The 25291-nt window shown below is 44.1% G+C and overlaps 1 protein-coding gene and 1 long non-coding RNA gene across 2 annotated transcripts; both read right to left on the bottom strand.

Moving 5' to 3' along the window:
- Nucleotides 1–1383: 1383 nt before the first annotated feature.
- LOC142391186 (protein NLRC3-like) lies at nucleotides 1384–17315 on the bottom strand. The gene is made up of 9 exons (XM_075476962.1): nucleotides 17278–17315; nucleotides 16099–16177; nucleotides 15729–15936; nucleotides 13784–15581; nucleotides 12617–12790; nucleotides 3801–4046; nucleotides 2751–2934; nucleotides 2233–2633; nucleotides 1384–1402 (listed from the first exon to the last, which is right to left on the bottom strand). The coding sequence occupies exons 1-9, from the start codon at nucleotides 17313–17315 to the stop codon at nucleotides 1384–1386; spliced, it is 3147 nt and encodes a 1048-aa protein (XP_075333077.1).
- Nucleotides 17316–21315: 4000 nt separating this feature from the next.
- Nucleotides 21316–22772, bottom strand: LOC142391572 (uncharacterized). Its single transcript, XR_012770587.1, has 3 exons — nucleotides 22682–22772; nucleotides 21523–21633; nucleotides 21316–21438 (listed from the first exon to the last, which is right to left on the bottom strand). It is a non-coding gene; the product is annotated as an uncharacterized LOC142391572 (long non-coding RNA).
- Between the last annotated feature and the right edge of the window lie 2519 nt (nucleotides 22773–25291).

Here is a 25291-nt window from a genome sequence, read left to right on the forward strand (position 1 = left end):
TTGGCCACCCCATTGCTACCCCAAGAAAAAAAGTGTAGTTCCGCCACTGGCTGCAGGGGCAACCAGTCTTTGCCAGATTGATTGTCTCACTACCCATGTGGTAACAAGGCCGCCTCCAGTGATCAGGACTTAATAAATGTTATTGATCCATGTTCAGTTCGGCTCTAATGTAACTAATATCTGCTGGAACTGTGAGGGAAGGGGACTCTTCACTTAAGGTGATGTGTCGCCCTCTTGTGGTGTAAAGATAAACTGCATGATGTCAGTTCAGCCCCCGGACTGCAGAAACTCCATATTTTTACTGAACTGCCACAAACAGGACAGATCTGTCAAAGATGAAGGAAATAAATGTGGAAATATATACAGAAATATGGGAATATAAATATAAAATACTTGTATCCCTGTTCAGAGGCAGAAATTTAAATTTGAGCTAAATCGTGTAAATATTTGATGAACTGAAATGTGACTGAATGAACAGAAACAAATAGCAGACAAAGACACACGAGGTGCCGAACACGTACATAACTGTTGAAATATTCTGAGTTGTGTAAAACCAGAAATGTGACTTTCTTTAATTAATTGTTGTTATTGAAACGTTTCATATTGGCCCAATTATTTTTTTACTGCTTATTCTGCTGCAAACTGTGAGCACATTTGATTCTTCTGAGTTTTTACACTAAAATGTTTCTTCGGATGATGGCTTTCTTAAACACTTCCATTCAGAAACCGACTCCTCTGATTAAATTCCAACTCCAAACCTTTTCTCTCACTCATCGCGGTGTCAGCAGCTCGTCCCATTACAGTCACTTCTATAAGCACCAACACGGGGATGCCTGAATGCCGACCCGGAGGCTTTAAAACCTCACTGAACAAACCAGCCCAAAGCCGGGACTTTCACTCCTGATGGCAGCTACAAAGAGGATTTCACTGTTTGCAGCAGCCGGCTGGACTGGGACTCCTCTGTGGGCTGGAAACCTGCAGATCTGCCTCTTTATTTCACATTCTGTTCCTGGTTGGATGTCTTTTTTTACTCCAACATTACAGCTGCTTGGGTATACAGCTACACAGTTAAACACACATTTTATTCAGAAATGACTCTCTATATAAATCAATAAAGATTGGTGTTTATTTAGTTCTGCATTACATTTACTTTCTGTATTATTACTGTCTGTGCATGTACACAAAGGGACAAATTAAACATGTGAATGCATGAAAACCCTGGGATTTCAACATCAGTTCACTTTAAATCATGTGATCATAGCAAACTTTATATTTCACACAGTAAACAGTAAATATTTTCCAACTCTTCCCTCTGAACATGAAACAATCCCAGAAGAAAATAACATGGAGACTTAGCCAGCTACTCACTTTAAAGCCATCAGGTCAGCTGTTGTCCATCTGTCTGCAGGACATCAGCACATTCAGCTGCCACTTCAGAAAAAGCTCATTTTCACACCAGCGTTCACAAACACATGCACGTACTGAGAGAAGCAGGAAGAGTCTCTGCAACATCTGGATCCAAACAGCAGCAGCGAGGAAAACCGGCCGACATGTTCCACATCAGGAACTGTCAGTCCAAAGCAGATGGACCTGAACAGTCCACATGCTGTTTGTAAAGGATCCTTTCAGTCCTCTTTGTGAGCGTTCAACAGCAACATTCAGCAACATTCTGCCATCAGGAACCTTTCATCATCTAACACAAGGGTTCCCAAACTTTTCAACCCGCGACCCCCAAAATAACGGTGCCATGAGACTGGCGACCCCCACCATCCCCGGATGTGACTGAATGAAAAAAATGTGCGCACAGGCCATACCCACGGGCTTAACGACAACACAAAAGAACAGAGCAGCCTGTTATGATTTTACATATTGAAATTTACTGATTGATAAAAGCAAAATACCTCAGTCAAAATAATATCCATGTAACATGAGTGCACAGTATTACTGTCATGTGCAAACTTAACTTTGAAACATTACTTTCATTTCCATTTGAACAGAAGAATATCTCAGGGTAATTTCCACAAACTGTTATAAACATATGTACATTCTTGCTGGCAACTATATTTCAGCGTTAATCTCATCTAATGAGATGGATGCGCGATATGCGCGGAACACAGCAAGTCAATTCTCGGTTTAATTGCGGAGATGGCCACACGGAGATCATCCTCCACATTTAGCCGTGATCTGTATTTATTTTTAATATATGTCAGTGCAGAGAAAGTTTTTTCGCACAGGTATGTGGAGCCAAACGGCGTCACTACGTCCATCGCGGCCTTGGACAGCTGTGGATATTCCCTCTCGACTGAAATCCAGAACTCAGCAAGCGTCTTAGAATGAAACTCTCTCTTTAAACTGCGGTCGCACGACAGCTCAACCAGTGCGTCCTCCATGCTGGCTGACAGATGACTTGCAGTGGTTACCGTGAATGGTGATCTTATCCAGTCATTTTGTTCCGGAGCCGTTTCCTCAGGGAAATACTTGTCAAAGTGTTCCAGGAGGGCTTGAAGGTGGGTAGTAGTTGATGTCTTCACAATGTGAACACTCAGATTATTTTCTTCCATGAATTCGTCCAGCTCATTAAACATGTCAATCCTGTCCATTTCAACTCGTGCAGTCCAGCGATCCACTTTTCTCTTGAATACACGGATTTTATCACTCATTGACATGATGCTTGTGTTTTCACCTTGCAATGACAGGTTAAGTCCATTCAGTCTGTCAAAAATGCAAGACAGATACGCTAGCCTTGTTACCCAGGCAGGGTCAGTCAGGTGGTCAGCGAGCTGGGACCCATGCTCCATCAGAAATAAGCGCACTTCGTCCCGCAGCTCAAACAGGCGGCTGAGAACATTTCCCCGTGAAAGCCATCTGACTTCTGTGTGGAACAGCAGGCCCTCATGCTGTGATCCCAGTTCGTTGCAGAGAGTGGCAAACAGCCTGGTGTTGAGTGGACGCGATTTAATGTGGTTGACCATTTTTATTGCAGTATCAAGAACACTTTTCAGCTCTGGGCCGAGCGTTTTACTCGCAAGAGCCTCTCTGTGGATAATACAGTGCTTGAATTTTATGTGGGGTGCCACTTGTAAGACTCTTGCTTTAAGTCCTTTCTTTTTCCCCAGCATTGCTGCAGCACAGTCTGTACACACACTGATGCATTCATCCCAAGACAGTCCCTCTTCTTTCAGTTTGTTGTCAAGTTTTGTGAAAATATCCTCGCCCGTGCATGTTCCCTCCAGCGGGGCGCAAAATAGCAGGTCCTCGTTAAGTTTTCCATCAAAACTATATCTAACGAAAACAAGCAGCTGGGCACAGTTTGATACATCCGTGGATTCGTCTAACTGTAAAGCATATTTAACTTTCTTCACTCTGTCAATCAGCTGACTCTTTATGTCCTGGGCCATATCGGTGATGCGCCAGGAAATGGTCCCATCAGAGAGCAGCACTGATTCCAGCTCACGGGCCAGTTTATACCCATGCATTGTGCGATGGCAGCTGGTTTTATGAGTGTTTCCCCGATTGTGTGTGGCTTTTTGGCCTGTGCAATTAAATATGCCACCTCATATGAAGCCTTTTGAGCTTTGGTTGGGATTGTTGTTTGATTTATTAGAATTTTCTTCTGGCCTTGCAACTCTTTCTCCTTTCTGCGGAAAAAATCTAGCGGTTTAGCGGCAAGAGAGGGGTGCTTAGTGTTCATGTGTCTGAGCATTTTTACGGGTTTTAGGCTCTCATGTGCAAGCACCTCTGTACACACTACACATTGGGGATGTTGAATTTCATTGACAACGGCGCATGTGAATCCGTACTGTAAATATTCCTCTCGATACTTGCGACACTTGGAGGAAGGCTGATCCGACTGCTTATGGACCCCCTTATGGCGGGAACCTCTTCCCCCGCCAGAGCTCGCGCTCTCCTCTGCTACCCTCTCCGCTGGCATCTTTGCCTCCTCCGCTAGCTTCTCTGCCTTCTCTGCCTTCTCTGCCCTCTCCGCTGGCTTATCTGCCTTCCCTGCCTTCTCTGCCCTCTCCGCTGGCTTATCTGCCTCTTTTTTGCTGGGTATTAACCAACGTTTCATTGTGAAAAAAATTTAAAAAATACTCGATGAGCTGATTCAGAGAAACACCAGTAGAGTACTCTACTGGTCCGCTTTGTGATGGTTACCGTGGAGACGTGACGTGACACCTGCAATTGATGCAATCGTTAATCTGTCGTAATCACCTCAGGAGGAAAACCTGTAGTTTTATTATAATTTTAACCACCATGTTTCATCATTTTTACAACTTTGACTGATTTTTTTCTGTATTTTGTTTTTTTATTATTTATTTGATTTATGAAAATCATTTCGCGACCCACCCCTCGGCGACCCCCACTTCGGGAACCACTGATCTAACAGGAAGTGAATGTGTGAAACATCAGGATGAACCCCGGCTGCTCACCAGACCTCTGCTCATTGGAGCAGAATCAGTGAACATCTGTCAGCAGGTTGGAATCCATCTGGGCTGATGGCAGCTCAGTGATTCCTCTCTGATGTCACAGTTTGTCACATGTGCAGCAAACTAACTGCAGCTGACTTCAGCTGAATGGGCTCAGTTGAAGTCAGCTGCAGAGAAACACAACCTGCTGATACTCAGTGTGAAGCTTTGACTGGAAACACACAGAAAAACAACATGCTGGAAGAATGGCAGCTTCCATCTTTAAAGGACTGGAAGAGGAAGAAGTTTCCAAGGAATCATTCAGAAGAGTTTCAAACAGAAACTGACTGAGTCCATGAATCTGAAAAGGTGTTTCCGAGTGAAAGAGACAGACATGAACAGACTGAACTATCTGTTCAGCAGGGATTCTCTGACAGGAGGACACTCTGTATACTCAGCACAGAGACAACCAGGAACCAGGTGACCAGGACCAGAACCTAAATCCAGGATGCAGAGGTTCTTCAGTGAATGTGGTGCTGAAGGTGTGGAGGTGGATCAGTGTGTCAGAGGAGACTCTGTAGAAGGACAGAGTGCCAGCAGGACGGTCCACATACACTGCTGCTCTGTTAGAGACAGAGGAGGAGGAGGAGGAGGAGGAGGTGGAGGTGGAGGAGGAGATGGGTGTATTTCTCTTATTGTGCCAGACAGAGTATTCACCTTTATCAGAACAGCTCAGACTCCAGGACTGATCATTCCATCCAAACTCACTGTCTCCTCCTCCTCTCCTGCTGATTCCTCTGTAACTCACTGATATTTCAACTCCTCCTCTCCACTCGACCTCCCAGTAACAGCGATCAGTCAGAACATTTCTACACAGCAGCTGAGGACAGACATCAAACCTGTCTGGATGATCAGGATATGACTGAACCTCCATCACATATGTCACCTTCCTGTTGTTGTCAGACAGTTTCAGTTTCCTGCTCACTGTGTTTGTGTCGATTGTGAGTTGACAGGAATCTGAAGGAGAGAGCAAACACAGTCCAGCTGCAGTTATTGATCTATCATCTGTTCACTTTGATCAATGAGTGATGTGACAGTGTGACGATGGCTGGATGTCATGAATCAGATGAAGAACACACTCACACTTCCTCAGCCCTGGTGTCAGCCATCGTTCTCCAGCAGGCTCCACCCTGAAAGGAGGAGGGGGGTCAGAGCAGCACCGTCTCTTTCAGCATCAAACATGGACATTACATGGCTCTCACACACATTGTTCTACACTGAGAAAGGAACAGTCCAACATCTGGACACATCCACTGGAGTGGATCATCTGGAAACTACAATGAGCAGAATCAACACTGACGCGTACAAAACTGCTTTGTGGAAGTCACAATTTCTTCTTTCAGCCGTCTCCTCCTTTTCATCTCGTCACATATGAAGAACACTGTAAAAACTCCTGATCTGACCCAGAGCTGCAACCTTCTATCTGCCCTAAAGTCTGACTGATCTGCTTCTGACAGGAACATCCTCTGCACAGCAGCCTGCCTCAGATTCTTCACATTGTTTTCACTGTTGCTCTTTTTTCTGACTCAGCTGGGAAATGTTAAAGTGACTTCTTTTCCGTGCACATGAAGCTAAGTGACTGTCAGAGACAGTTTGAGGCAGGTTTTTAGCTGTGACAGCTTGTTTCCACACTGACCACTAACAGCTGCTTCATCATCACACTGAGGATTTGTCCCCTCACATTATCATTGCAGATCCTGCTGTTGTGAGGACAGCAACACATTTCAGAGGGATCAGCAGCATCAGCTCACCACACTCCTTCCAAATCTTATCAAGGATTCATTTCCACTTTGAAGTGCAGTCACATCATCAAGCTTCTATTTAGTCCAACATCCACTCTGTTATTGAACCTGATTGATAATCTGATGTATGATCAAGCAGCTTTTCAGCATCTATCAGATCTGCTGCCTGGACAAGACGAGCTGCAGCAACTTCATCTGCTCAAAGATCTCTATTCAAAGCCAGAGTGTCACAAAGCTGATATCCAAGATGGCAGCACGTCCCTCTGTCTGTTCGTCTGTTTCCTTCATATTGAACTAAACAGATAAATGCTGCAATGCCACTCGTGTGTGATGTTACACGGAGCACTGGCACCAATAGAAGACAACATGGATGAAAGAGTTTGGAGGGAATGAGCGTTCAGGACCAAAATATTTATGATGCTTAAATGTCTGTCTCATTTAAATGAATTTTCTGGGTCTGTTGCTGTGTTTCACCATCAGGAACCTCCAATAAGCAGGATTTATGAAGGAAACTTTACCTGAACCACAGGGGTTTATAAATCTTTGTGCTAAGCTACGCTAACATGTCCTGGACCCATCCTTGTAATTGAATCAGGGTAAGAGGACCAAAAAGACATTTCTAAAAATGAAAGACTGTTCTTTTAACATGCAGAGATCTGTCCAAACTAAATCAACTCTGACCAACAGACACTTCTCGTTGTTGTTCCTGCAGATGTTCTCCTTGCAGACCTCCTCTACAAATGGGTTAGGGTTAAAGGTAAAAAGGCTCCTACATGCGTGATTGTTCATGCAACACTCAGCAGGAAGCACAGGGCTGAGAGCAGGACAGAGAACATGTTCCCAGCTTCTCCTCTATCAGACATTGTGTGGCTGCAGCAGGCCTCTCCATACCTGAGTGTGTGTGGATCCTTCAGTGCAGCCCTCAGCAGCTTCTCTCCTGAGGCTCCTGGATGGTTGTAGCTCAGGTCCAGCTCTCTCAGATGGGAGGGGTTGGAGGTCACAGCTTCAGCCAGAGAAGCACAGCCTTCCTCTGTGATCAGACAGCCTGACAGGCTGCAGACATACAGAGCAACAGAAACTCTGAGAGAACTGCTCTGAAACTCAAGCTGGATGTCATCCAATGGTAACAACATTCTTAGAGAAAGATTCTTTTCATCATTTTGCTCCAGTAACAGTTTCAGATAAAATGAGAAGAAAATATAAACAATCTTCTGTGACAAACAAAGAGGAAACATGGCAGCAGTGAATGAAAAACCTGGATGAAAAGAATAAAAACTTTAGATTATTGTGAATATTTCAACATTTCACTCTTCACTGAACTCTGCACACCTCAGACTTCCAGCACACCCCAGAGTCCTGTCATCTCCTCAAATATTCTGATGACTCTGCAGCTGTTGGCTGTATCATGCACAGTTCCTCCACATTTGAGTTGAGCTTTGCTCACAGCCTGACTGGAGCATTAACTGGAACACCTTCCTTATAACTGTTCACATGCAGAGGAGCAGAATCCAGTTACTGACTGAAGTCTGTCTGACGCTGCAACTCTGCGGCCTGAGTGAGAACATCTCATTGTTGGATATGTTCCCAACAGAGCACTTTGCTCTCAGGCTGCAGGTTTACTTGTGGTTCCCAGAGTTTCTAAAAGCAGAATGGGAGGCAGAGCCTTCAGTTATCAGGCCCCTCTCTGTGGAACCAGCTGCCAGTTTGGCTTCAGGGTACATGTAAGTACAGCTGAACGCACTGTACACCTGGGGCCTCATGTACAAAGCGTGCGTACGCACAAAATAGTGGCGTACGCATCTTTTCACGTCAACGATCAGATGTATCAAGAGCGAAAAGACCGTGTAAATGTGCGGTGCCTCACGGCAGCTTCAGGGCTGGCATACGCACGTTTCTGCAGCTGTTGATTCTTTGGCGACACCTAAGGTGATGTTGGGAAACTGTTATAATAAATAAATGTGAAAACAATTAGTCCTCAGACAGTGATGTGCACATTTGAGATACATGAACAATTAATAATTAATGAATTAAAACAATTAACACACCCATGTGTCTGCAATTACACGAGTGGATATAAAAGCATGCGCAAAGTGGTGCAATGCATACCAGATCTGTTGAATAGGAGCAGCACAGCTCCTATTCAACAGCTTTATTAGAAGACTTTGCAAATGGTGCAATTCGAAGAGAGCATGTGTTCAGAGACAGAGAGGATTTACTGGCACATGATGGCGACTGACTCATTAGCCGTTTTGAGGGAAATCCTTCTGGAACTTTGCGCAGAGCAGCGGCCGGCGTTGGAGCGCAACACAGCGAGGAGCCATGCGCTGCCTGTGCTCACAGCTGGGGTTCCAACCGGGGCATTCCAAAGGGAGCTGGCCAACCGATTGGGACTGTGCCAGTCTACCCTGAGCCGAGCCATGCCAGCCGTGTGGGACATAATTATCCGGATCTCAGCCACGTATATCAAATTCCCAACAGGCCAACATTAAAGCTCAATTTGAAGCGAAAGCCGGTTTTGTAATCGGAGCTATCGACTGCACACACATTGCTATAAAAGCGCAATCACATTGTTCAGTGACTATCAAGCCCTAAAGTAGTCACAGAGAGGGGAACAGGGCTCTGCCTGACTCGCTGAATCCAAGGAGGAAACATGAAGCTGTACTGCAATTGAAGATGTTTTATTTCCTTTACAATAAAACATATGCGCTAACACACATTCTATTGTTGAGTTACTTGCTGTACTTGACTATGTTGGAAAGAGTTTAGCAGTTTAGCAATTTAGCGATTTAGCGGTCAACAGAAATGTCAGCACCCTGCCTCCTCTCTCCCTGTCTCAAACAAACAGATTCACAGATAGATGCAGGTGATATTCATTAGGCAATCACTCAGCCCCAGTGACACACCCACACACACATGCATAGCTCCGCCCACACACACACCTATTACCCCCAGTGACAACTGAGAAACATATCCCTGCCTCTACACACATGATGAATTTGTATGTTAACAGGAAACATTTTCATTCGCTCGATGTACAGATCATTTGTGATGCGTAAATGCAATTAACCAACATTGTGGCTGGTTCAATGCACGATTCCTACATTCTGAGTAACAGCATCGTTGGGAACAGACTACAAGCTGGCACTGTGATGGGTGGCTTCTTGGTGAGTAACTTTATTCTTGTAATTGTCCTAATATTATTCCCCGTGACGCGCATTGAGTATGTGCGCCCCCAATTTCTATCCCGTCTTCACAGCATCATAGTCAGTGGTTAAAGTTAGTTTTTTGCTTTTTTGCTGGTTAAACTTCAGCTTAAGATCTTTCTAACAAGCCTCTGATCGTCTCTGTGGGCAAATGTTAATAACCCCGTGCGTAAAGTGTGAAACGTCTTCATCAGCCTCACCTTTTCCCCGGCGCACTTCTGCACGTTACTGTATGAACACGTTGTTGGGAAGTTACAGAAAAAACATGGGTATTTAGCTTGGGGGTAATCAGAGTCACCCACATGTGCTCCCACCACCCCAGAGAGAGCAGTGTCACCCATAGTTGCCCCGACTCTCTGTTCAAACAGAGTCGGTCAGCCCCCCACCCGACTGTTTTGGACACACTGCGGCGGTGGGCAGCCAGTCTCCGCTTCACATCCACCTTAATGTCGGACCACTTTTTCTTCACCTCTGCTTGTGTGGCTTCTCTGACCCCACAGCACTAACAGCCTCAGGCTCTCCCACCCACTCCTCTTGTGTTTGCTGCTTATGCCGGAGGACAGCATGCCAAAGAACACATTTTTTTCGGGCCTACACTTCAGAAAGTAGCAACTCAATGTCGCTTTCCGTGAAGTTCTTCTTTTTTCCCGTCTTATTCATTCTTTTTTCTTTATTTTCTGACCGTACACAGAGGGGAATCGCAGGTGCAGGGCTCATTTAAATATGATTTGCGTATTTAAGTAGGGGCGTGGACAGGGAGGAGTTGGGTGCATGTGCGCTCAATTCCACGTTGATTGGGATGTACAAAGGAAATGTGCTTGGATTGATGCGTGCGCACATATTCATACATCTGACGTTGGAGGTCATTTGGGTTTGAGCGTACGCCATGTTTCAGTAGGAAATCCACGCAAGTCTTTGTACATGAGGCCCCTGTTGTCTTTAAGTTACTTGAATGGTGATTTTATTACATGCTTTAAGTGACCGCCAGCTGAATGTCTTCATGGGCTGATTTTCAGTCACACTTTCAAACTGTGACAAAAACCCCAGAAAAATCCTTGAATGTGAGCAGCTTTATTGGGAATTCAGCTGGATTAATATACACCTACACTTTACTGTTTTTACTAAAAGATACAACAAGAAGGAACATCCACAGAGCACCTCGGTCCATCTGAGCCCAGCTGAGCGTACACGTGATTTCATCCTCATCTACATTATCTGGAGTGTTAGTGTAGTTTGGAGAAGCTTGTTTTCATACAGTCCTTACCTGAGAGTTTCCAGTCTGCAGTTTGGACTCTTCAGTCCATCAGAAAGCTGCTTCACTCCTGAATCCTGCAGGTTGTTGTTACTCAGGCCCAGTTCTGTCAGGCTGGAGGACTGGGAGCTGAGAGCTGAGGACAGAGCTGCACAGCTTAACTCTGAGAGGTCACAGCCACTCAGGCTGAGGAGGGAATGAGATGGAAGGAAATAACTTGATCTATTAATCAATCAAACTACATTCATATTTGATAAGTGGAAGAATTCTGTTTCCCTGTTTGTTTCTGTTTATTTGTTAAAGACATTAAAGTGTGATGGAAGATGTCTACATGTGCCGTCTTAGCTCAGTAGATGGAGAAACTAAAAGATGTATCTGCTGCTGTTATTGGCTCATCCTGTGATCAGATCAGCTCAGCAAAGAACACCATGTGAGCAAAGCATCTTCTCACACTAACAGTCAGCTGTTTCTCCAGCACCAAAGTGTTATCTGGCCCAGCTCAGCTGTGGCTCTGTAGCTGCAGCCTTTGTCTGTCACTCTGCAGACTGACATGCTTTCTGTAGGACTGACGGACCTTTCTACCAAGAAATTAACACATGAATGACAACATGTTTTTCTCTTTCTTAGACTCAAGACTTAAAAAGTTTCCACAGAAGAGTAAATTAAAAAGCACAAACTGAATTTTGGTTACTTTGTTAAAGTTTCTCATGTTCAAAATGGACAAGAAAAGAGAGCTAAACTAAGTCTATACTTCAGGACGTACTGAACACATGCAGTCACTGTGAGTCTGACGAGTCTGGGGAGGAAACATCAGATAAAAACAACAACATTCCAGTGGACTGTGCGGAGAAATACATTTTGGCCTTGGCTCAAAAAAAGATAACGTGGGTTTTTCGACCGCACATCTGTCTAATTTACAAAGGGTCAAATTTAGCTCAAACCAATCAACCAACCAAATATCCCTGTTCCTGTGCAGTATGTCTACATTTAAAGAAGGTTTTATGTACAAGATGTAAGGAAAAAAACAGCTAGAATTGATGTCAGTCAGTGCTGTGGCATCCAGTTCTCAAAAAGATCAGCTCTGTTTGCCACACACAGTTTAAATTAAATGTCTAACATCTCCTCAGAGTTGGTAGTAGTTGCAGGACATTTAAAATCTATGTTTCTGCACGGTCAGACTTCCCATTTATCATGGTAGCAGTGACTGTTGCAGGATGAAAGCATCATAATGCCAGACACAACACTACTGCTACTGCTACACATGGTTGTAGAACAGCTCTCAGTTTACTTTGGGTATGTGATGGATCTGTGTTTTAGGACAAATCTACAGGAATGGAAAGGAGTTAAAGTAAAAGAGCACTTAAGTATTTTTCTTTAAACTGTGTGTGTTATATTTCATTATCAGTTATTTAAAGCTGCAGTAGGCAAGTTTTCAAAATTGCGAGTCTAAAGTCGGAAAATTCGAACTGATACAACTTTCAGGTCCCTCCCCCAACCTCTAACAAGCTCCGAATCGCCCCCCAAACCCCTCCCCCTCTGTGGACGAGGTTGTGCACGTGAGTTCACACCAGTGTGAGCGCACACAAGCTGGGGCAGACTCCCGCTCAGCAGCGTGTGCACAAGCTGTGATTGACAGGTAGGATTCCTCCACTCTAACTTGATTGGTTAAAAACAGCCGGGAGCGCTCGGTTTTTGCAAGCATGATTACAGGCTTCAGAGGGAGCTACAGATTTCGTTATTTTTCCTAAACAGCCTATTTAATATTCTACTTCCAGAATCCCATGACAGTTCAAGCTAATATGACTAAAAGTTGCCTACTGCCGCTTTAAGCCAGATAATCAAAGGGCAGAACAGATCAACCTGTTTCATTGATCAAAGTACCTGGAAGCTGCTTTTTCATCTAATAACCCAGAATTATATCAGCTCTCACCTGGAAAGTTCATGAATCCTTACCTGAGAGTTTCCAGTCTGCAGTTTGGACTCTTCAGTCCATCAGAAAGCTGCTTCACTCCTGAATCCTGCAGGTTGTTGTTACTCAGGCCCAGTTCTGTCAGGCTGGAGGACTGGGAGCTGAGAGCTGAGGACAGAGCTGCACAGCTTCTCTCTGAGAGGTCACAGCCACTCAGGCTGAGGAGGGAATGAGATGGAAGGAAATAACTTGATCTATTAATCAATCAAACTACATTCATATTTGATAAGTGGAAGAATTCTGTTTCCCTGTTTGTTTCTGTTTATTTGTTAAAGACATTAAAGTGTGATGGAAGATGTCCACATGTGCCGTCTTAGCTCAGCAGATGGAGAAACTAAAAGATGTATCTGCTGCTGTTATTGGCTCATCCTGTGATCAGATCAGCTCAGCAAAGAACACCATGTGAGCAAAGCATCTTCTCACACTAACAGTCAGCTGTTTCTCCAGCACCAAAGTGTTATCTGGCCCAGCTCAGCTGTGGCTCTGTAGCTGCAGCCTTTGTCTGTCACTCTGCAGACTGACATGCTTTCTGTAGGACTGACGGACCTTTCTACCAAGAAATTACTACATGAATGACAACCTGTTTTTCTCTTTCTTAGACTCAAGACTTAAAAAGTTTCCACAGAAGAGTAAGTTAAAAAGCACAAACTGAATTTTGGTTACTTTGTTAAAGTTTCTCATGTTCAAAATGGACAAAAAAGAGAGCTAAACTAAGTCTCCACTTCAGGACGTACTGAACACATGCAGTCAGTGTGAGTCTGACGAGTCTGGGGAGGAAACATCAGATAAAAACAACATATCCAGAGTCAGAGAAGCTTTATTGACTTATTGTTAGAGTTAGTTAAGCCAGATAACTACTGTAACTAATAAGATGGGAGCAAATAAAATAATTAATTAATCCATTAAACAAATTAATTATAAAATTTATAAATAACTGCCACCAAGTTCTTCCTCAGAGGAACTGCTGAGTTTCTATTTCCAACAAAGTATCATCTCACATCACTTGTTAGATGATATTTTGTTGTGAACTGACACTTCATAAATAAACTGAAGTTCATTTGAAACTGAGTTTAACGCTGATTCTGCTGTTTTTCTCCAGTTAATAAGTAAACAATGTATTTATAAAGAAATATATCTGTGTTTGTACTCACAGAGCTTTGTTGGAGGCTTTGACCACTGGCAGCAGCCTCAGAAGAGCCTCCTCTGAAGCAGAGTACTTCTTCAGGTCAAACACATCCAGATGTTTTCCTGATGACAGTAAGATGAAGACCAGAGCTGACCACTGATCAGGAGACAGTTTATCTGTGGAGAGACTTCCTGAACTCAGGGCCTGTTGGATCTCCTCCACCAGAGAACGATCATTCAGTTCATTCAGACAGTGGAACAGATTGATGCTTCTCTCTGCAGACAGATTCTCACTGATCTTCTGCTTGATGTTATCGACTGTTTCCTGATTGGTCTGTGAGCTACTTCCTGTCTGTGTCAGCAGGCCTCGTAGGAGCTTCTGATTGGTCTGCAGGGAAAGACCCAGGAGGAAGCGGAGGAACAGGTCCAGGTGTCCATTTGGACTCTCTAAGGCCTTGTTCACAGCACTCTGATGGAGATGTTTTAGTTTTAGTTTATTAAAAAATGAAGGCCTCTTGGGTCGTTCTTCTTCTTCCATCAGGTTGAGTCCAGAGTTGATGAAGGTCAGATGCACATGAAGAGCAGCCAGAAACTCCTGAACACTCAGATGGATGAAGCAGAACACCTTCTCCTGGTACAGCCCTCTCTCCTCTCTAAAGATCTGTGTGAACACTCCTGAGTACACTGAGGCTGCTGAGATATCGATGCCACACTCTGTCAGGTCTGACTCATAGAAGATCAGGTTTCCTTTCTGCAGCTGCTCAAAAGCCAGTTTTCCCAGAGACTCAATCATCTTCCTGCTCTCTGGACTCCAGTGTGGATCTGTCACAGCTCCTCCATCATACTTGAGCTTCTTCACTTTGGCCTGAACCACCAGGAAGTGGATGTACATCTCAGTCAGGGTGCTGGGCAGCTCTGCTCCCTCTCTGGTTTCCAACACATCCTCCAGAACTGTAGCAGTGATCCAGCAGAAGACCGGGATGTGGCACATGATGTGGAGGCTTCGGGATGTCTGGATGTGGGAGATGATCCTGCTGGCCTGCTCCTCATCTCTGAATCTCTTCCTGAAGTACTCCTCCTTCTGTGGGTCAGTGAACCCTCTGACCTCTGTCACCATGCCAACACAGCCAGCAGGGATCTGATTGGCTGCTGCAGGTCGTGTGGTTATCCAGAGGCGAGCAGAGGGAAGCAGCTTCCCCCTGATGAGGTTTGTCAGCAGCACATCCACTGAGGTGGGCTCTGTAGCATCAGTCAGGGGCTCCTTGCTGTGGAAGTCCAGAGGAAGTCGACACTCATCCAGACCGTCAAAGATGAACACAACCTGGAACTGTTCAAAGCTGCAGATTCCTGCTGCTTTGGTCTCAGTAAAGAAGTGATGAACAAGTTCCACCAAGCTGAACTTTCTCTCTTTCAGCACATTCAGCTCTCTGAAAGTGAATGGAAACATGAAGTGGATGTCCTGGTTGGCTTTGCCTTCAGCCCAGTCCAGAGTGAACTTCTGTGTTAAGACTGTTTTCCCAATGCCAGCCACTCCCTTTGTCATCACTGTTCTGATTGGTTCATCTCTTCCAGGTGGGCCTTTAAAGATGTCTTCTTGTCTGATGGATGTTTCTGCTCTGCCTGCTTTCCTGGATGCTGCTTCAATCTGTCTGACCTCATGTTCATCATTGACCTCTCCGGCCCCTCCCTCTGTGATGTAGAGCTCTGTGTAGATCTGATTCAGAAGGGTTGGCTTTCCTGCTTTAGGAATCCCCTCAAACACACACTGGAACTTCTTCTTCAGAGCAGATTTAACTTTACGTCCACAAACTGCAGCAAAAAGTTCTGAATGAAGACAAGAAATAACATCAGTAAACAGACATTTCAACCCTGTACAGAATGAGTATCTGAACATCTGCTGTTCTGTGTGCTGAGACATCAGTAAATGTGTCATTTATCCAGCAGGTTAAACCTTTAGAGAAATCCTCTTACTGCTCTGCAGACGGTCAGCCAGCTCCTCCTGCTTCATTCTCCTCAGGAAGTGAACTGTGATCTTCACTAATGCCTCTCTGCTGCTCCTCTGCTCTTCATCCTCACCCTCCCTCTGACTCTCTAAGCATTCTGGGTAATCTGGACTCAGAGCCTTCTGCATCTTCTTCAGCTCCTCCTTCACAAAAGTGAGCATGTTGTCCTCCAGCAGCTGGAACAGAAAACTATATGAATGAGCCAATCAGACTGAAACCATGGAGCCAAACATCAGATCCATGTTGGACACACTGACAACCCACTGGTCTACAGAGTGCAGCATGGAGATGGCTGTGAGCAGAACAGATGGGAAAGTAGTTGTTGTGCATGTACAGACCATAAATATGGAGTCCAGCTGTGTTTGATGCTGCTGGGCAGACGGACCACTGGGACCCTCTGAGCTCTGCTGGTCCACTCTGTGGAGGAATCATGAAGAATGAGCTCACATTGTGTCTGTCCACATAGAGAGCAACACAAGGTGAAGCTCCATGAAGGGATGTGTGGATGTGAGCAGTGAGTCAGAGGACTCCCTGTTGAGAAACTTTCATTGTAGCTTCCAAAGCTGTGTTTAGTTAACTGGAAGAAGCAGAGTTCCTGTCTTTTTAAACATCCAACACACACCGCTTCACATATGAACATAGAAATGGATGAAGCAGAGCTGAGCTCACATTAAACACATGTTGGAGTAAAAACTGTTCAAACTGACTCTGCTGCATTTTACTCTGTTACAGCATTTACACTCAGCTCACCTCTGAGGGGACGGATGTTGGGCTGATTTGAAGTCAATAAAATCAAGCATTGAATGGTCACTCTTAATGGACACACAGCTGGGTTCAGGCTCAGCTCCAGGTTCAGGTCCAGGTCTGAGTCTCTGATGGATCCTGACAGAGAAACACTTGTTTCATTCAAACTAAAGTCTCGGTGACGGTGTTTGAGTCTGCAGTGAGACGGCCTGTCAGAGAGTCAGTGTGGCTGCTGTGGAACAATGTTAGTTTTAACAAGGTTTCTTTGGAGATAATTAATAACAGATCAATTACCTGCATGATTGGGGTGTTGCTTCAGAAGCTAATTTTAAACTGACGTCATTAAACACAACGTGTGAGAACATAATATTTCTACATCAGCCGCCCTGTTCACTACATAATCAGCATCTTGTAAAAAAGCCACATCAGTGGACAGATATTCAGTAATATTCTCCCTTTGTTTTAATAAAGAGCTGCAGGACTGAAATAAAACATCACATCACACACATGATGCAGCTAATTAGTTCATCAGAGACATCAACAAGTCTCAAGTAATTCAGCTGGAAACTGGTTATCATCTGAAACATGATGCAGCCTCCACTGAATACTGACAGCTACTCATCGTTATTGTCACACCGCGGTGAGGTCAAGCTGGGTCTCATGTATTGTTTCGTCATTTCCTGTTTTATTTTGAAATATTAACTTCCCTCTCGTTTCAGGTCACTTGCCCTTCCTCTCGTGCTCCAGTATGATTGTCGTATGAATGAATCCACCTGTTTCCCATTACCCTGGTGTCACGGTAGGCGTCCATTGTTCCGTCACGTCAACTTAACTCGCCGGATTGGATGCCTAGTGTCGCCGTGTTGCTACTACAGTGGGCGTGTATACGAAGTTGTAGATAGAACATACGGTAGAATGGCTCTGGGGGAAAGTAAATAACTTGTGATTTTAACCAACCGAAGTTTCTCCCTCTAAAAATTTGAGTTTTGGAGGGAAATTAATGTGTATAAATCATCAGCAATGGAACATTATTTCATATTGCACCATGGATGTGGATCTGCGAGCGAGGAGAGCTGCTATTGTGCTGCTGCTGCGACACAGGAGATCTCCTTCTCGCTGCATCACCTGTCCCTGCACCTTTTCTCTGATTTAAAAATGAAACATGAACAAGACATCTTGTGAAAACATGGCCATGGGTGTGATTTGGTTCTTTTGTTGAAATGAATGCCTATCACAATTATTGATAACGTTTAATCCACTACTCCACCTCTGCCCATGAAAGAATTTGATGCACTGGATTGAACCTCTATTCCTTGATGGTCATTACTTGACTGCAAAAGTGGAGATGCTCACACAATTGCCTGATGTTTTAGGTGTGTTTATTCGCCTACAATCGTTTTAGCACAGCCATTCTGGCCACTGCTGCGGTTCATTTTGCCCGCAATAGCAATGACATGAGCAATACCCGAAACGTTCAGGGGTGAATAAACAAAGGAAAAAAAAACTACATGATCTACTGTCATTGGGTAACGCACTCCGTCTGCCGTGGCAAATTTGCATAAACTTCGAGCGAGCCCAACCTTTTGACGTGCCACAGGTCCGTCGCTCGCCGTGCCGGAATCCCAGCATGCTTTGCGAGCACGGCGACAACGATCAGCCGGATTTCATTGAAAATGAACTGAATGCGTTGGATACGGCTTGCGTTGACGGAACAATGGACGCCTACCGTCAGGCCCGCCGCTCCGCATACGCAGAGTACGCAGAGTACGCAGAGTACGCAGAGTACGCAGAGTACGCAGAGTACGCAGAGTACGCAGAGTACGCAGAGTACGCAGAGCGCGTAGGGCCCCAAGTACCTGGCGGGGGCCCCCCCCCCGTTCCTGAAATGGTACAATGGTTCCTGAATGGTACAGTCTTCAAAGTTACCGCATCGGAGGTGGTGGAGCATCCTCCTACCTGACGTTTTCCGAGTTATGCCCGTTAACAGTGAAGAAGATTTAGAATGTCAAGTAAAAGGCCACATGATTCTGGCGCTGACAAAAGAAAGAAAAGAAAACGGAGAGATGACGCTCGTGCATCCCTTGCTGGTAAGTTTGTGTTTTTGGTGTAATTGTTTTGCTAACCTAACGTTCAGTGATATTGCTGCCAGCTAACGTCAGCAACCTAGGCTTGGTTAGGGATTGGATTTGACGAAAAGTTTGAAGTTACGAACAAAATCTACGAATGCTGGCGACCGTGTGTAGAGTTTGTGTAAAGTACAGCACTGTCACACGTTGAGTGGCGTAGCAGGCCGCCAACAGGTGTGACGGGAATGATTGACATCTACCCATCATTCCCCTAAAAAGCGAGAAAAGTTAACAAGACAAACGCCGTAATGGCATCATAAAGAAGTTATATTAGTGGCGCGGAAAAACGTAGGAAGAAAAACGGCCCGAGGATAAAGGCAAGGCATGTGTTGGGTGATGTGGGCTGGATAGCTGGAGGTGGGACGTTTTTTGTGTTTATTTGTCCTGCTAGTTAGCCTCGGATAAATGTTATGTAGCTGGCTGGGATTTGTTCGTTATAAACTCGGCTTCAGTGTTTGCCTCATGAAAGTTTGCTTATATAAGATGAGTATGACAGTCAGTCCTGCCACGGGAATGACTGACTGACTCCAGTTTATTCAGATTCTAGCAGGGAGGGAGGCATGTTGTTGTCCTGCTCTGTCATTGTTCAGTGGAAGTTGTCTCTCAGGTATTTGACACGATTTTGGCATTACTTAGGATTAATTTACTGTTTGGTGTGTTATTTATAGGCCTCTAATTAGAAGTGTTCTACTGTTAGTTTTTTAAGTGATATACAAATATTAGGTATCCTGTTGATTATTTTAGAATATTGTGGCAGTGGATCATTTTTCTTAGTTTTATTACTTTAACTAGTACAATGTGTAGATAAATGCAGAAACTTCTTAAAAGTGACAACTTCAAAAACTCTTTTGTTCCTCTGGCCATCAGGATGTACAACAGCTTAAAGTAATGGCGCTTCCCTTTGGTCTTATTTCATTGGTCACTTTAGATTTTTAAACCGTTTTTTAAATAGTTTTTTAAATTCTTAGATTGTTTTTAAAGTGTTTATAATTTTATTAACATTTTTTATTGCTTTATGTCTTGCTACTGGATGCTTGAATTTTCCTTCGAGATCAATAAAGTATCTATCTACTTTGTAATTGGGTACAATCTTTAAAGGGACGCTGTACATTACAGTTTAATATTTAAAAAAAACTCAAAATCTTTTATTTATTGTTTTCTTTGTATTATATATTCTTATTAGTTTAACTTGCCTGAGTGGTTCAACTTAAGATGTTTAATTTAAACTCTAGCCTGTTTTGCTCATAAAGTGTAATAGATCTTAGTGTTCCATCTAAATGGTTAGGAATCTCTTCAGTGTAGTTTGACAAACTAGGGGCTAGAGGCCTGCGCGGGACAGAATTTACAGTCCCGCGCCCGCCCGCTCCCGCATTGTGCACTCCCGCTCCCGCCCGCTCCCGCAAAAAGATAGGATTTGTCATTGGCTTGAGGAAAGAAACATGATCTTAGCTGCGCACACCACTGTCCGATCCTTCATGTGGGGCACATAGTGCAGGAGCGCATCAGATTGCCATCTTCCATCGGCTTATTTACAGCAATAAGCCTACCCAACATACCTACCAAAATCTACCGTGAATATTAAGAATAATACATTGCACATATGTTTAATGCCACTCGTCACATTTCCATTCTTGAAAGTAAAAGTATATATCTTTAGTTAATATGATTTTAAACACAGCGTGATGGAGCCCCGCCTCCTACTTTGAGTGGATTTGAGCATAAATATCTAAGCCTACAGCTCACGTTGCATTGATTTAAATGCAAACAAGTGGAATGAAAACAATATGTGTTATTAATTACCCTACCTTTTCTAAACCCAGAATGTTGAAAATGTAACATGTAGGCTAATCCAATTATTATTTAAGTAGGTTAACCATGCCCTGTCCCTCGTCGTTGTGCCTCACGTTTTTAGTCAGCGGGACTGCAGCTTATCACCGCTCCCGCAATGAGCTTTCAAAATGTGTCCTGCGCCGCACTGCTTTGCGTTGGGTCCCGCGAGTCCCGCGGGAGTGCAGGGCTGTACTAGGGGCCCCCAAACGGCATCTTGCTTAGGGCCCCCACAAAGCAAGAAACGGCCCTGCCCGGTGTGCTTAAGAGTCTGCGTCTCCCCCTGTCTTGTGCCAGTGTGTTGTATCTGTCCGCACGTAGTGCATCATTCTCGCCTTTGTCCAAGCCTGAACCCAAGCCTCGTTTCTCAAGTTTACCTGTTGGTATTTATCCTCAAAAGAGTTTTTTGTTTTCATGTTAAATTTGATTATTAAATCCTGAAAGAGACACAGTGATAGCTGCGTTTATAGCCTTCTTGTTTTTCCTCCTAGTTGGAGTGATTTTTGTTTGTAATCTTTCTCATTGTGTAGTTCCTCCATTTTTAAAGGAGAGGTGTTTTGTTTTTCCTCCACAGCGTGAGTGATCTTTAGTTTACCATAACGTTTCATAGTTCTTTGTTTGTTCCTCCGTTTAGTGGAGTGATTTTGAGTTTTGATAATTTCTATATTATTATTATTATTATAATATTTTATAGCCTGACTAGTTTCTCTCTGGAGGAACTTGTTAAACATCTGTCCTCACAAATAAAAGCTTTGGAATTACAACTCCTGCTCTACGTCCTCCATTCCCTGGGTGTAACTGTTATCATCTGAAACATGATGCAGCCTCCACTGAATACTGACAGCTACTCACTGTTGGGCTGTTGGAACATTCTGTTTGAAATCAATGAAGAACTCCTTTGACTGGTCGCTCTTAAAGGACACACAGCTGGGTTCAGGTTCTGGTTCAGGTTCTGGCTCAGGTTCAGGCTCTGGTTGGTTCCTGTGAATAAAGGTGGTTTGGTGATGTGAGCGCTGAGCTGGGACATGGAGAAGAGTCATGGACAGTTAGAGATGGTCACCTCACCTCTGAGCTTTGCTCTGGCTCTCATGTTCCCCACACAGAGAGGTTTCAGTGTCCTCACTCTGATCCATGCTGCTGAACTCACATCAGCTCACACACACTTTCTACCTTCTTCTGCAGAGGAAACACACATCATTCATCTGCACAGCAACTCACATCCTCCTCTCCACCTTTTCTTCTGTAAAAAGACCAGCTGCTCCTCTGATTGACTCTGTTCCACATCAGTTTCAGTTTAATTATTATTGTCATTAAATGTGTTTCTCAGCAAAGTGATGCTATAGAATAAAACAGATATTTTAAATGAATAGATTCAATAAAAGGTCAAAATTGAAACAGAAAACTTTTCAAAACTCCAGTTCCAGTAATTTGACATTCAGAGAAACTTACATCAGAGACGCCACTAAACCTGTTTTTCAGGTGATGTTTTCAACAGATTTTCAAAAGCCCAGCGCTGATATGCTTTGACATGTGACTACCAATAAACACTTTATTTAACTTGAGATTCCTCCGGCTTGTTGTTGAGCTGCCATTGAAAGAATCGATCTAACAAAAGTATAAAGAAAACTCTCTAAGATACTTGAAAAGGTAACAAGAGAAACAATCATTTTCAGCTAATCTCCAGATAAATGACGTGTTGTTGCAGCTCTAATTCAGCGACACAATAAAGCAGATGTAAAACGTGCTGAAATTTAAGTTTGTTTGTGGGATAAAGGGACATTTTTATTCAGTGAAGACGGGAAACTGTCCTGACGTGTACCGACTGTGCTGGAACATGGAGGTGGGTTATGATCAAGGTGATGGAATTTAAAAACCTTGAAAAACCTGTCTGACTCACTGAGTTACACAACGAGAAAGCCACACCTCCATCAGGGTGTTACCTTTAGTCTTTAAGAGAAAAACAGCAGAGAGTTTCTGTGTCTGACTTCAGTGGAAGAAACCGCAGTTATCCCCACAAATTAAAACACAATGTGATTTATTTTGGGAATAAAACAATAAATAATATGTTTCTAATCAACAACAATGTAAATGATAATCATGCAGATTTTTCTTCAAAGTTCTTCGAGTGATCAAACTGGACCTGAAATAAGAAGTGAACATGTTCCCCAAACATTACAGAGCAGAAACAAACAGGAAGGTTACTGAAGACAAAGTTCAAACTCACAGTTTGTTCAAGCCAAGTGTTTAAGAAGATGACGCTCCGCTCCACAGACACAGGTGAGCTGCTTCCTGGAATCAGTCAGAGCTCTAACCCTGATGGGGGCAGGACAGGTGGGAGGGGCAGGACAGGTAGGAGGGAGGGGCAGGACAGGTAGGAGGGAGGGGCAGGACATGTAGGAGGGGGGGCAGGACAGGTAGGAGGGGGGGGGGGGGGCAGGTAGGAGGAGGGGGCAGGACAGGTAAGAGGGAGGGGCAGGACAGGTAGGAGGGGGGGCAGGACAGGTAGGAGGGAGGGGTAGGACAGGTAGGAGGGGGGGCAGGATAGTTAGGAGGGAGGGGCAGGACAGGTAGGAGGGAGGGGCAGGACAGGTAGGAGGGAGGGCAGGACAGGTAGGAGGGAGGAGGCAGGACAGGTAGGAGGAGGTTGGGACAGGACAGGTAGGAGGGACGGGCAGCAACAGGATCCGATTTCATTTTCATCTGAGTTTAACAGCAGCTTGTAACCTTGTTGGGATTTGTTTTAAAATGAATAAACTTCATCAGTCTTACTCTCACTCCTGACTCCTATCAGCCATCATCTGCTTATTTTCTCCATCATGTCCTCACTGAGGAGTTATCTCATATTAGGGAGGGATCCCGATGGAGGTCAAAATGGTAACTGAGCATCTAACAGCCAGTCTGGGACTGGGAGGCATCCTGCTTTGGAATCAGGTAGACTGGTCATGTTGACTCTGAAGCAACAATCAGAGGGAGGGGGGAACATGCTCATTAATATCGCTGATGTTGGAAAGAAAGAGAGCATTTTCTTTCCATCTGAGCAGGACTGAAACAGGTGACCTGGCTGAGCATTCCCTTAACAATTCCTTCTTAATTTTAAAGCTTTAAAAGTGTTCTGACATGTCTGATACTTGTGTTTCTCTGAGTCCACACTGCTTTCACACATAGCATGCCTTATCTCATGATGACTGTGTTTGTGGAGAGTAACACTCGTCCGCGGTGTACGAGCAGTGGGGATAGCTCTGCTGCATCTCCCCTCCTCCCCATTTCAGCTGCACTTTAGCTATCACAGTCAAATTACACAGCATGTTGCACACCCTTGGGTACGTGGGGCTCTTGATCCTGGGCTCGGCAGATAATTGACACACACACATCTGCACAAGTGTAACCGGTATGAAACCTCTGGGTTGTGTTAAGGTTAGAACGAATGGAGACCACACCGCTGCGCTTTCGAAGGTCTTTATTTTCCTCCACCTTTCCTCACCGAACATCAGAAAAAAGAGGAAGAGTTTAGGCGGGACCATGTCTTTTGTCACAGATGTTGCCCCCCCCATGAAAGAATGTACAGAAACCGAAAAAGAAAACAAAAGTTCCACCCGACTAGTCTTATAAATGTCATAAAAACAATTAAAAACAATAATTTTGTGGAATTATACACAAGCCAAATTAACCCTTGTTACACATGTAAACATTCAATAATAAATATAAATGAGTCGCTCTTAATACGCAAAATTATTAGTGGGCTAATTGATGAATGAACATCCTGCCGCTTTTAAAAAAAGAAATCAGAAGGAAACCTGCAGAAGAAAGTCATCTCACAGCTGTCTCTCTGTGTTTATTTGCATTTAGTGGTAACATCGATACATTAAGTATCAAGAGTCACAGAGTGTGACAAAAGATGTTGGTTGTTCTCAGTCAGCCAACAGTAAAACGAAAAGAAACATGACTGAAAGGAGAAAATTAACAAGAAAAGAAAAGAAATAAACAAATTCACTGAAACAGGAGTCAATGTTTGTGACCAAACTGTAAGAAACCAGCTGGAAAAAGCCAAACATGGACCGTCACTAACGCCTAAACCAGGGATGTCAAACTCTGGCCCTCGAGGGGACACTTTTTTGGAAACTTTTTTCATTCCATCGATCAAAAGGAGGTTTGATGATGCTGAGCTCATTTTTCAGGATGATAACACATCACAGAACAAAGAGAGAAAACAGTAGAAACAACCAGAAAACAGTCCCCAATCTCACTGGACCAGAGTGGCTTTTTCCCCCAAAGCTTTATCAGAAAAGTAAAATTTAAAGGTATGTGTTACAAAGTCAAACTGTTCAGCCATTAAATAAAATAGTTTTGTGACGTGTCGCTGTTTTGTTTCTGGAGCATGCGCAGATCTTAGCGTCCAGATACAACTCAGTATCATGTTGGCAAATATAACACAAACACCTTTACTAATGCAGCTTTCATTATATGATTAACTCAGTTTTTCGAACAAAGCAGTAGGCATATAGCAGTACTGTTCACATACAAGTTCTGACATGTTATAAAATAAGTCCTCTTTAACCGCAGGTGTTTCTCTTTGTTAACTTAGCTCGGCAGTGGCGTTAATTTGTGCTCACACACAACAAGACCACGGGCGGATCTAGAGGCGGGGCCAGAGGGGCCGAGGCCCAGCCTCTAATTTGATTGGCCCCTGAAGTGCCCCTGTCCTGTCAATCATCAGGCGAGAAAAACAAGTGGAGAATTAAATGATCACTGCTGCAGTTCCACCCCCAAACTGTGGGTGGCAGTGCGCTGGTTGTGTCAATACAACTGAATAGAAGAAGAAAAGTACTAAATCTCA

The sequence above is a fragment of the Odontesthes bonariensis genome, chromosome 11 (genome assembly GCF_027942865.1).
Source record: "Odontesthes bonariensis isolate fOdoBon6 chromosome 11, fOdoBon6.hap1, whole genome shotgun sequence".
Lineage (NCBI taxonomy): Eukaryota > Metazoa > Chordata > Actinopteri > Atheriniformes > Atherinopsidae > Odontesthes > Odontesthes bonariensis.

What these genes read in the sequence shown, in the direction of transcription:
- LOC142391186 (XM_075476962.1), bottom strand. Translation starts at nt 17,315, where the DNA reads ATGGACGCCTACCGTGACACCAGGGTAATGGGAAACAG. An exon ending in GGCTGACCGTCTGCAGAGCA is followed by an intron (nt 15,582 to 15,728) that starts GTAAGAGGATTT and finishes GTCTTCATTCAG; the next exon opens with AACTTTTTGCTGCAGTTTGT. An exon ending in TGCAGACTGGAAACTCTCAG is followed by an intron (nt 4,047 to 12,616) that starts GTAAGGATTCAT and finishes GTTAATACCCAG; the next exon opens with CAAAAAAGAGGCAGATAAGC.